Genomic DNA, 12234 nt, shown 5'->3' with positions numbered 1-12234 from the left:
CCAGGCTAGTGTGAAACTCCTGACCTCAAGCGATTCACTCACCTTGGCCTCCCAAAGTGTTGGGATTACAGGTGTGAGCCACCGCACCCGGCCTATTTATTCTATTTCTTAACAATAGGCACAACAGTACACACTTCATCATTACTTGGGGAAAAGTTGACAGAGTTTAAAATTTACCTTCTTACTGACTCATTTTTTTTTTTTTAATAAGTGTTTCTGCTAGGGGAAACTATCTTTTCATTGATCATTTAGAATTGAAAATTTGTTTTCATCCATTATGTTTAATCGGCTGCCAAATCCTCTTAGATATTTCCAGTGATAACATATTCCCCCTTCTCTCCACTCCTGTTTTTACCCCCTTGCTTCAAATCCACATCTCCCATTCCTAGTTTTTAATTTTTTTAAATCAATTTACTCTCAGAAATATGTCAGTTTCTCCAGGGATCAAACTTATTCTCTTCTCTATTTATAAAGACATGTCTTTTTAAATTTATTTATTTATTTTTGAATCAGGTCTTACTTTGTTGCCCAGGCTGTAGTGCAGTGGTGCAATCAAAGCTCACTACAACTTTGAACTCCTGGGCTCAAGTGATCCTCCCACCTAAGCCTCATGAATAGCTGGGACTACAGGCACGCACCACCATGCCTGGCAATTTATTTTATTTTATTTTTTTATTTTGAATTTTTCTGTAGACAGAGTTTTGCTGTTATGTCCAGGCTTGTCTTGAACTCTTGGGCTCAAGTACTCCTGTGGTGACCTCCTAAAGTGTTGGAATTACAGGTGTGAGCCACCATACCTGGACAAAATATATATGTATTGCTTAGATTAAGCAAGTTTTTTTTTCCTTTCTCAGACCCCTAAAGATAAACCACAAGTGAGCAATATTTTCATTTCCTTCAAGGCTTCTCATCTAAGCCTGCCTATGGAATCTTCCCACCTCTGATCTTTCCTAGCTTTTATAGACCATGGTATGCAACACAACACACACATGTATGTTTTTGATGATAAATATTTTCAGATTTGCTATAGTGCCGGGACAATTCTGAGTTGACGACCGAAGCTTTGTAAATACTTACTGATTTACGAGTACATGTTATCACTTTTCTTTTTACTTTTTACTCTACATTACGTATTCCTCATAATAGGAAAAGATGCAGGAAGGATAAAAAACTATTCTGAGAAAATATTTTCTTCATTTCCCAGGAAATCTGTAGTGAATTTCGGGACCAAGTGAGGAATGGAACACTTATATGTACCAGGGAGTATAATCCTGTCCGTGACCCAGCTGGCGAAATGCATGGAAACAAGTGTGCCATGTGTGCCAGCGTGTTGTGAGTGTCCACCCCATCTCTCCCACTGAATTTCTTCACCCATGATCGCCCCTGAGTCTCAGATCCTTCATGCATGGGCAGAGTATAGACCATGGGTTATATGTTAGAAAGGTTTGAAAGCAGATGGATGAGACATTAAGTAATATTAAATCATAAAGTGACAATACTATTCTTTATTCAATTATCCTTCTATTTTCTAATGAAGTCAAGGGAAAAGCCTCAATTTAATGCTTTTTTTAAAAAACACTTGATAAACTTCATTTGTAAAAAAGAGAGAGCAGAAGTTTCATGATTTGGATTGGGTGATCTTTTTGATGTCCTTCCCACTCCTGACATTTTATGATTTGTTAGTCTATTCAGATAGGAGCTCAGGAAAAGCCAGCTGGATGGAAGTCTGTGGGATCAGTACATAAAGACTATTAAAATAGCCTGAACAAGAAATGGAATAGGGAGGATTGTTATTTATCCTTTCAAGGACATTACTGTATAATGCATACATTCATAAGTGGCTCAGTGTGGAGTAAAACCTTTAGGAAACGGGTTCATACCCTAAATGTTTACTAAAACGTCTCCCTGTTATGCCAGGTTCAGGGTCTTCTAAGGCCTTTGTTTTGCTGAGTGGTGTAGGTAAGCCTGTGACCACAGCTCCATACTGTGGGACAATATAGAAGTTAATTATTATCACTTCTAATTCTCTTCCTTTTTAAGTTCTTAATCTGCTCCTGAACTTAATCCTAAAATAAATGCTGAGAAAAAGACTTATTTAAATAATACCTGTTGAGGTGCAAAGTTAATGCCTCCTAACTTTCACATGTCTTGATCCAACCTGAAGTGGATGCATACAATTCCCTAAAAGGAGAGGTTGACAGAGTAGAGCACTAGAAGAAAAGTGGCCCGAAATTCAAGAAGCCAGGGTTTTTCTCTCACCCGTTCAATTTGCTGGTGGTGTGGTAATGACTGAATGTAGTAAATGGTAAGGATTTTCCAGCATTAACATGCTATATGTCAGTAGAAAATGGCAAGAATACCAGAATATTAGACTTGTGTTCGACCCCCAAAGATTAGCAGTTGAATCTAACTGGACTTGAATCACTACTGCAATCCAAACCTTGAATTTCAGCTTCAATATTAGCTCCATTGAAATAATATTAAAAATTTTTAGTTTAGAGTAAAACATGGTTTATAAGCCCGTCATCTGACTTAGCATCGCCCTTTGCTTTTATCACTGATATGGTAGTTACTTGGAGAGGAAAAGTTTAACAAGTGAAGTAAAATCAAGACAATTGTAGCTTTATTCAGAATGTTAATTAAAATTAGCAACCTATGAAAAATAAGATCACCTGAGGGCCACAGACTGATAAAGATGCATGCTTGCTTTATAATTATTCCTCTTTAGAGGGGGAATGTAAACAACTAAATTTATCTGTACTATTGGTCAAAGCAAAAGCACCTCTTAGACTAGATAAATTTGTATTGAAGACTGAATCTGACTATTGGTTTGGAAGATCCTCATTCCTTTTAAAAATGTACTACCAAAAAGAGTAAGGAATCATATTCAGTCTATATCTTCTTTTTCTATTACAGCAAACTTGAAGAAGAAGAGAAGAAAAATAATAAAGAAGAAAAAGGGAAAGTTGAGGCTGAAAAAGTTAAGAAAGAAGCAGTACAGGTAGTTGTTTGAGATCATCAGAGTCACATAAATATTTAGTGATCACTCTCCCTAGGCAGGGCTCCTACTCTCTCCCCGTCATTCCAGTATTCTTAGTGACTTTGCAAACTGGAAAAATGTGTTTGGATCCCCATATACAAGAGTACTCCCCTTTCCTTATTCAATTTATTCACACTAAATCTATTAATTGCTTGCGCAGTAAAGAAATCAATCACCATTTTCTCCCCTGAAAGAAGTACGTATAGATTGTTATCTTACTGTCTGAATGCAAATTAATAGAGACAGATGTTCAGATTTTTCTCAAGTACATTTTTGAATATGGGTGTTTACCTTAAAACAGCGACAACTAGGTTTTTAATCCCACTTAATTCTCTGTGAGATTTTGAGGAGATAAACGCATCTCTGAGTCTTGAGTTTGCATTCTTTAACATCTCACATGATGGTGATAACAATGATAATTGTACATTCATTGCTACTGTATGTATCATGGCATAAAGTTTTATGACTGATATTTGTAGTAGCCATTGAAGGTACATATTATTATCTGTATTTTATAGAAGAGGACTTGGAAACTGACATAAGAAGTTAAGAAATATATTTAATTAATTACATATAATGTAATTATATACTAATATATTATTTACTATGTATTAACATAAACATTATATGATACAAATAATATCATATATAATTATAGTTATATGTGGTTAGTAACTTGAGAACCAAGAATTGAACCACAAGTTCTGGCTTTAAGCCCCATGATGCACATTAGATTTTACATGCTTCTGCCATTTGTATTATTCCTGCAGACTGTGCCTCAGGTCCTCATGATTCGTTTTTGTCTTTGTGTGATTTAGAAGATCTCATTTCTACTTCTCTTACCTTTGCTCTCTACAATCTACTCTCAACTCTTAAGCCAAAGTAATTATTTAAAACCATAAGGCAGGTCATACTACCCAGTGACTTCTCATCTCACTCAAAGTAAAAATCAAGGTCCTTGTAGTGTCTGGAAGTGCCATACACGGTCTGATCCCTGCCACTTTTCACAGGTCACATTTCCTATTATTCTACATTGTTCTCCATGTGCCAGTTATACTGGCCACCTTTTGGTTTCTTGGACATCCCAAGCATTGATTCATGACTTTCCATCATGTGGTCACAAAAACAATGTGGTTAGAAAACTGGGCTCTAGGCTCAGACTGCAAGGGTTCAAATCCTTGCTTCATTTCCCTACCAGTAAGGTCCTACAATTAACATCTTTGTATATTAGCTTTCTCACTTATAAGATAAGGACATTATTATTATGTATATTATTTGTATGAGGGCCCAAGAAACTTATTAATGTATAACAGCACAGTGTCACACATATCTTAAGTAGTCACTCTGTAATATTATATTTAGTGCTGTTAATGTCTTTATTGGTCTAATCTCATTGTCCAGTGGGGTGTTCCACATTGGACAGTTCACCAATTCTTCAACATACAATGAACTTTACCTTTTATATTCCATTACTCACAGTCAGAATATCCCTCTTGTCTACCAAAATTCTGGTCACTTTTCATGGCTCAGATTGTGTGTTAACTGCTCCCTAAAGATTTTCCCATTTGTGCAATATACTTAATAACTCTATCACTTGATATGTCAACAATTTAAAAAATATTTTAGTTATATCATTCATTTTATTGTAACTTATAGTTGCCTCTATGTGTTTTCTTCAAAGAAATTAAAAACTCTGTATTAGTTTTCTATGGTTGCTATAACAAATTAGCACACTTGAGTGGCTTAAAACAACATAAACTTCTCTTTGTTCAACTCCCACTTATGAGAGCACACGGACACAGGGAGGGGCTGGGGGAAAGGGGAAGGAAAGCGTTAGGATAAATACCTAATGCATGAGGGACTAAAAACCTAGATGACAGGTTCATAGGTGCAGCAAACAACCATGGCACATGTATACCTATGTAACAAACCTGCATGTTCTGAACATGTATCCCAGAACTTAAAGTAAAATAAAAGAAACCAATATAAAATAAAAAACAATGAAAACAACAACAGCATAAACGTCTTATCTTATTTCGTAGGTTAGAAGATTAAAAAGGATCTCACTTGGCTAAAATCAAAGGGTTGGCAGAGCTATATTCCTTTTCTGGAGTCTGCAGGGGAAAATCCATCTCTCTTTCTCCAGATCTAGAGCCCGCCCATGTTCCCTGGTTCTTGGACCCCCTTCTCTATCTACAAAACCAGCAATGTTATATCTCTCTGACTGTTCTTCTGTGGTTATATCTCCCTCTCACTCTGTCTTCTGTCTCACTCTTGCAGTTTTAAGGACTGATCCTTGTGATTGAGCCTTACATTGAGCCCATTATGGCAATACAGGATAATCTCTTAATTTCAAGGTTATTTACCTAATTATATCTGCAAAGTCCTTTTTGCTATGTAAAGTAGTATATTCTCAGGTCTCAGGTATTAAGACTTAGACGTATTTGGTGGAAGGGTATTATTCTGCATACTACAAATTCCTTTACCAATTTAAGAGGCCATACATTATTCTTCTCTGTATCTTTCACAGTACCTAGTGCAGAATAATATTTGACCTGAAGGTTTTCTAAGAGATAAATAACAGCAATCTATGTTCCAAATAATGTGTGACCTAGGTCTCTGAAAAGCATTTTGGCTAATATTAAGCTTCAACATCACCTTTTCCATGCAATCATTATGTTTTAGTTTTTAAAGGGGTAACGTGGAGGAAGATTTCTAGTGTTTAGTTATTGGATTCTTAAAATCTCCTTCATTTGGCAGGAGCTGTGCAGTGAATATCGTCATTATGTGAGGAATGGACGACTCCCCTGTACCAGAGAGAATGATCCTATTGAGGGTCTAGATGGGAAAATCCATGGCAACACCTGTTCCATGTGTGAAGCCTTCTTGTGAGTGAGAGGCAGCCACTGCTGCTACTGAGTGTAGGAGAAGATCAGCATTGGGTGGGCAAGAGGGGTGACATTGGAAGTTTTCTCCAGGAGGTAGATAATGAAGGCTATCTTTGCATTGGGTTGGAAATTTACTATTATAAAGCCATACATTCAGCCCATTGACTTCTGGTGTTCTTCAATAGTCTGAGAGGTACTTGAATCACCATCATGAAAGGACCATGTGCTAAGAGCAAAATTACCCAGGAGTTAATGGCATAAAAGGACTAGGACTTCTGTTCTCTGCAGGCATAGGTCACTATCAAATAATCCAAAGGTGTAATCATTAGGTGCTAATAAATTGAAAATGAGTTAATGTCTAATGATATCTTAGATGCTTTCTGGGGAGAAGAACAACATCTTTATTTTTCAAAAGAGATATAGTCATAAAAATTTATGTGCTGGTTTGCTATGGCATGTGTGTCTTATTCTTTAAACAACAATAAGAACAAGAACAGCTGGGCGCGGTGGCTCATGCCCGAAATCCCAGCACTTTGGGAGGCTGAGGTGGGCAGATCACAAGGTCAAGAGATCAAGACCATCCTGGCCAACATTGTGAAACCCCATCTCTACTAAAGATTTAAAAATTAGCTGTGCGTGGTGGCATGTGCCTGTAGCCCCAGCTGCTCGGGAGGCTAAGGCAGGAGAATTGCTTGAACCCGGGAGAAGGAGGTTTCAGTGAGCCAAGATCGTGCCACTGCATGCCAGCCTGGCAACAGAGCGAGACTCCATCTCAAAAAAAAAAAAAAAACAAAAAGCAAACAAACAAAAGAACAAGAACAATGATGTAGAGGGGTGTGTATTTACCTTTCTACTCCAAAGCTAAGTTGGTGGAGGTATAGAAGTAATGGACCATTTTTATGTAGAGACATTTCTCCTTTAGGATAGTATGTACTGGGTGCTAGGAATGACTATTTTGTCCTCCCTTTTCTTATAGCCAGCAAGAAGCAAAAGAAAAAGGAGCTGAACCCAGAGCAAAAGTCAAAAGAGAAGCTGAAAAGGTAGTGATCCTGAATGTTTACACTGCAATGAAAGTATGAGGTTTGGCAGTATCTCTGTAAAAATAACTATGGAATTACTGAAACCCCAGTTGTGAGGGAACTAGAGGTTCCTTTAGTCCAGGGGTTGAGAAACTCTTTCTTAACGGAACAGATAGCAGATATTTCCATTTTTGTGGCCATATAGTCTCTGTCACAACTACTCAACTTGCTGTTGTGACTCTAAGACAGCCCTAAACTGTATACAAACATATGGGCATGACTGACTCCAGTACAGTTTTATTTATAAAAACAAATGGCTGGCCAGATGTAGATCACAGGTCACAGTTTGTAAACCCCTGATTTATTCCGTTCCCATATATTAATATTAATATTTAAAATTCAGAGGCTGGGCACGCTGGCTCGGCCTGTAATCCCAGCACTTTGGGAGGCAGAGGTGGGTGGATCACGAGACCAGGAGATCGAGACCATCCTGGCTAATATGGTGAAACCCCGTCTCTACTAAAAACATAGAAAAAATTAGCCAGGAGTGGTACTGGGCGCCTGTAGTCCCAGCTACTTGGGAGGCTGAGGGAGGAGAATGGCGTGAACCCGCGAGGCGGAGCTTGCAGTGAGCCAAGATCGTGCCACTATGCTCCAGCCTGGGCGACAGAACAAGACTCCATCTCAAAAAAAAAAAAAGAAAAAAAAATTCAGAGAAAAAGAATAACTTGCTTATAAAGTTAGTGGGAGTATGAGTATCAGTATCAATATCTTCATACTTCAAAGTTCTGGAAACAATAGAATTCAATCCTAGACTTCCTGATACCAAAACCAGCCTTCTTTCTAGCACACAGTGTGTTTTTGGATTACCACATTTGGTCAACACATGTGTTCCTTGTTTTACTTGTGGTTATATTTTCGTGCCGACATTTGGGAAAAATATTAAAAAGTAGCATCCCCAAATAATATTTTCTCGGATTCAAAAAGGCTGGCTCCAAGTAGTTTATTCCAAGTTGTGGTCATTTCCCTACCCCCATCAAAGACTATTGATAATAAATACCACCTCTAAAGAAGTATTGCCCTGGAATTCTGTATGTTTGGCTTGTTTACAGTTGTATTGCGCAGTTGTAATTCTAAATTTAAAAATAATAGCAGTTCACATGATAAACAGATTCACTCTTCAACATCTATAAGAGAAAATTCTTCAGTATGAAATAATTTCAGATTTCACATTACTATTACAGACAAACTCTCCTCTCATATTATTTTTCTTTTGCTAAATATGATTAATTAGGGGATCTGGCAATGAACTTTTAAGCAGAGCTAGGAGAAAAATTCCCTCTTTCATTTTCTTTGAATTTCAATTTAAGCTAAAGAATTCAGAATAAAATACAAAATCAATTGCAACTGCCATTTGTAATTAACTCTTTGATCTTAAGTGATTGCTTACTCTTTCTCAATTCCTCACATAACCCTAAACAAGGAGTGTGCCCAGTCATCAGAGAACTAAGTTTATTGAGAGTTCTGTGTATGGTTGCAGGTTTAGTCTGGATTTGGGGGCTATCATGGAAAAAGAAATAGAGCCTTCTTCTTAAGTCCTGTGTGCTTAATAGAAAGTGAACACTATAATTGCCAGAAAAAAAATTCTCAGGTCATTTTCTCTCTCTCTTTTTTTATTTTTTCATAAAGCACTTAGTAGCAACCCAGTAAACTAATTTCCAAGAAGATACTCAAGTTTTCTCCTTTTTGTTTCCTTTTAGGAGACATGCGATGAATTTCGGAGTCTTTTACAAAATGGAAAACTTTTCTGCACAAGAGAAAATGATCCTGTGCGTGGCCCAGATGGCAAGACCCATGGCAACAAGTGTGCCATGTGTAAGGCAGTCTTGTGAGTGTGCAAAGAAAACCGCTACTGTGGGATGGTGGAATTGGGGAAGCAATGAGCCAGGCAAATAATATGTATTGTGTTTGTCCTTTCCTTACATGTAATAGAAACAGAAGGTTATCTATAAAGCATTTGAAAGAAATCTTTTCTTTATAACGGCCAAGATTCACAGTTCTAGAGATAAAAAAATATATACAACTAAGTTATTACATTCCCTGTTAGCTCTGGGGTAGACTCTACCAGTAGATCACACTTCCTGGATAAAATTCTCAAGCTATTTGCTATCAAGTGGATCCTTTCTCTGGATTATCTCGCAATTCACGTTGGAAAGAAAACATACAGATTTTAATGTCAAAGTCCTCACCTACATTGTTGAAAATAACACATTTTCAGAAAATGAAAAGTAGGTCTTTACACAAAGTTTGGAGTACACCTAGAATATTTAAGTCATTCAATAGCGTTTACCAAACATCTACAATGTACAATGTGTATAATGATTATACAAAGGTGAATGAAATAGATAATCTTCTCAGAAATCATGTAGTCCACTGAGATTAGTGTTGGACATAAGGTAATATAATACAAAGGAGGAACTGTTGAATGAAAAATTTGTCTGTGGTATATTATGGTACTTCAAGAAAGGGACAGTTAATAGAAAGTTTTATGGTGGGATAGAACTGGACCTTATAATTTAGATAAAATGTGGACATGACAGAAAGTAATGAGAGGAGAAGAGGGGAAAAGCAAGAGTAAGGATCTAAAATTAGGAAAAAAGCAAGTCATTTAGTTTAGTCAGAACTTACCAACTTTATCAACCTTGAATGCACACCACAGATTTTGAGGTCAATTCTATATGTAATGGGAAACTGCAAAAATTGTTCAGATAGGACAGTAAGTGGCATAAATATTGTTCCTTTAGGAAGATTCATTTATCAGCAGTAAACAGGAGAAAAAAAGAAAGAAACTACTAAACTTAAGAATTGCTACTCATGTAGAGGGGAGGAGCTGCAATAAATAACCTAGGAAGAGGCAGCTATGCAGAGCAAGGATGTAGGCTAGAAGGCAAGTGGATCAAGGTGGGGGATGCTGGGAAGGTGAAGTCAATGTCATGTGGCAACAGCTATGCAAGCTGGAGGACAGTGAGCAATTACAGATGATTCCACTGTTTTGTGTTGGTTTTTTGTGAAAGGTAGAAAATCCAGGAGAAAGAATACATTTGGTAGAGAAGATAATGATTTATCTTCTCTTGATCATTAGGTATTTATGATAAACACAGCTGGAGATCCCTAGCGAACATTTATGAAATGTTAGTTAATTGTCCATCTTGTCTTTTTTTTTTTTTTTTTTTTTGATGTGGAGCCTCACTCTGTCATCCACACTGAAGTACAGGGATGCGATCTCGGCTCACTGCAACTTCCGCCTCCCAGGTTCAAGCGATTCTCCTGCCCCAGCCTCCCTAGTAGCTGGGGTTACAGGCATGTGCCACCACACCTGGCTAATTCTTGTATTTTTAGTAGAGACGGGGTTTCGCCATGTTGGCCAGATTGGTCTTGAACTCCTGACCTCAAGGATCCACCCACCTCAGGCTTCCAAAGTGCTGAGATTACAGGTGTGAGCCACCACATCCAGCTTTACTCATCTTGTCTTGTTTGTGGTGATGTATATGTGGTGTTCTTTTATTTTAATGAGACCCCTTCCTGGCAAAGGACTCCATATAATTTATATTTTTATTTTCAGAGAAGGACTGCAGCAGAGTAGATGTTAACTCAATGCTCGATAATTCTATACATATGTGATTTGTTCATATAATGAGAAACTCAAAGAAATGCACACCATTGTCTGTAATCTATTATTCCCTACCTCCCACTTTCTAATTTCCAGCCAGAAAGAAGATGAGGAAAGAAAGAGGAAAGAAAAGGAAGATCAGAGAAATGCTGCAGGACATGGTTCCAGTGATGGTGGAGGAGGAAACACTCAGGTGAGAGCCACCTCTAATTTCAATAACTGGGGCGGGCTCAACTCCTTGACAACAGGACTATGACACAACATATATAGTCTATGGTAAAGGCAGTTTTATACAGTGCTGAGTCCTTGGGAGAACAGATAATTTTCTCCTGAAGTTTGCAGGTAAGATATCAGCACATTTTCACTGCTCTGGGGTTCATTTTGACTTCTTTACACCTTGAAATAATTAACAATATATAATGACCTTATCCCAGTCTCCTGAGCCCTCTGTATGGTAATCTAGACCTCATATCAATAGTTGTTCTCATCACCATCACATGCTCTTCATTTTCTTTCATTATTCTTTCTTGCCTTGGACAGAGCCACTTTTCTGAGGTGTCTTTTCTGTTGATCCAAGGCAGCAGGACAGGACAAAAGAGCACAGGCTTTGGAGTCAGATCGGGGTACGATCCTGCCCCTACTACCTGGACGTGTGAGACATTGAGTAAATTACTTCGTCTCACTGAATTCTACTTTCCCTGATTTTGCAGTACTCTTCCAGGGATAACAGAAAATAATTTAGGCAAAGGTTTAGCATGTTTCTTGAGGCATTTTGAAGTGTCAGCATGGCAATGTTGCACAGAAGGTCACTCCTTGGGTCACTGAACACAGTTTCATAAAATTGCAGTCACCTTATTTATCTTTTTACAACCTTGGAATATCAAAACCATGTCTTCACTTCCAGATCTGACAAAGGCCCAATATTTACCTTTGATAAACTCTGGCTGTTCTGTTTTTTTCCATCTTTCTTGCTTTAGGAGGCTGAGTTCTCTTCAGGAATAGCCCTGTTGATTAGACTTGTCTGATAAACATTTTGTCTGTCTTGTTCATAACTTGGTCAAACCTACCTTCCTTGACATTTTGTGTAACTTTGGGTTTTCCTCCAGCATTTTTCTCTCTCTTCTATCTGCACTAGAGATCTGCACATTTTTTTTCTGTATAAGGCCAGATAAATACTTTCAGCATTGCGGGCATTGCGGGTCATATAATGTCTGCTGCAACTATTTCACTCTGCCATTGTTGTGGGAAAGAAGCCAAAAAATAGTATCTGAATAAATGAATGAGGATGTGTTTCAGCAAAACTTTATGTGTAAGAGCAGGCAGCAGGAAAGACTTTTTCCTGTGGGCTACACAATTGACCCTTGAACAATGTGGGTTTGAACTTCCCAGGTCCACTTGTATGTAATTGTTTTCAAACAAACTTAGATAAAAAATACAGGATTTGTGGGAGGTGAAACCTGCATATCTGGAGGACTAACTTTTTGTGTAGGTGAGTTGTACAGGGCCAACTGACAGACTTGAGTATACATGGATTTTGATCCTGGAACCAGTCCCCTAAGTGTACCAAGGGGAAACTGTAGCTTGCTGACATTTAATATATGCTGTTAAATTCAGTCA

At 37.8% G+C, this 12234-nt stretch overlaps 1 protein-coding gene across 4 annotated transcripts in view; it reads left to right on the top strand.

The window, feature by feature from the left end:
• The window catches only part of SPINK5 (serine peptidase inhibitor Kazal type 5), a 75598-nt gene that overhangs the window by 43539 nt on the left and 19825 nt on the right, over window positions 1-12234 (top strand). For all 4 annotated transcript variants that reach the window (XM_033180730.1, XM_033180729.1, XM_033180728.1 and 1 more), the window contains 6 exons: window positions 1205-1332; window positions 2917-3001; window positions 5801-5928; window positions 6905-6968; window positions 8708-8835; window positions 10714-10810. In XM_033180730.1, coding sequence (XP_033036621.1) covers window positions 1205-1332; window positions 2917-3001; window positions 5801-5928; window positions 6905-6968; window positions 8708-8835; window positions 10714-10810 — 630 coding nt within the window. The remainder of the gene's footprint in view (window positions 1-1204; window positions 1333-2916; window positions 3002-5800; window positions 5929-6904; window positions 6969-8707; window positions 8836-10713; window positions 10811-12234) is intronic.

Source organism: Trachypithecus francoisi, unplaced genomic scaffold, assembly GCF_009764315.1.
Source record: "Trachypithecus francoisi isolate TF-2019V2 unplaced genomic scaffold, Tfra_2.0 Lachesis_group2, whole genome shotgun sequence".
Taxonomy (NCBI): Eukaryota; Metazoa; Chordata; class Mammalia; order Primates; family Cercopithecidae; genus Trachypithecus; species Trachypithecus francoisi.
This window is presented reverse-complemented; position numbering and strand designations above follow the sequence as displayed.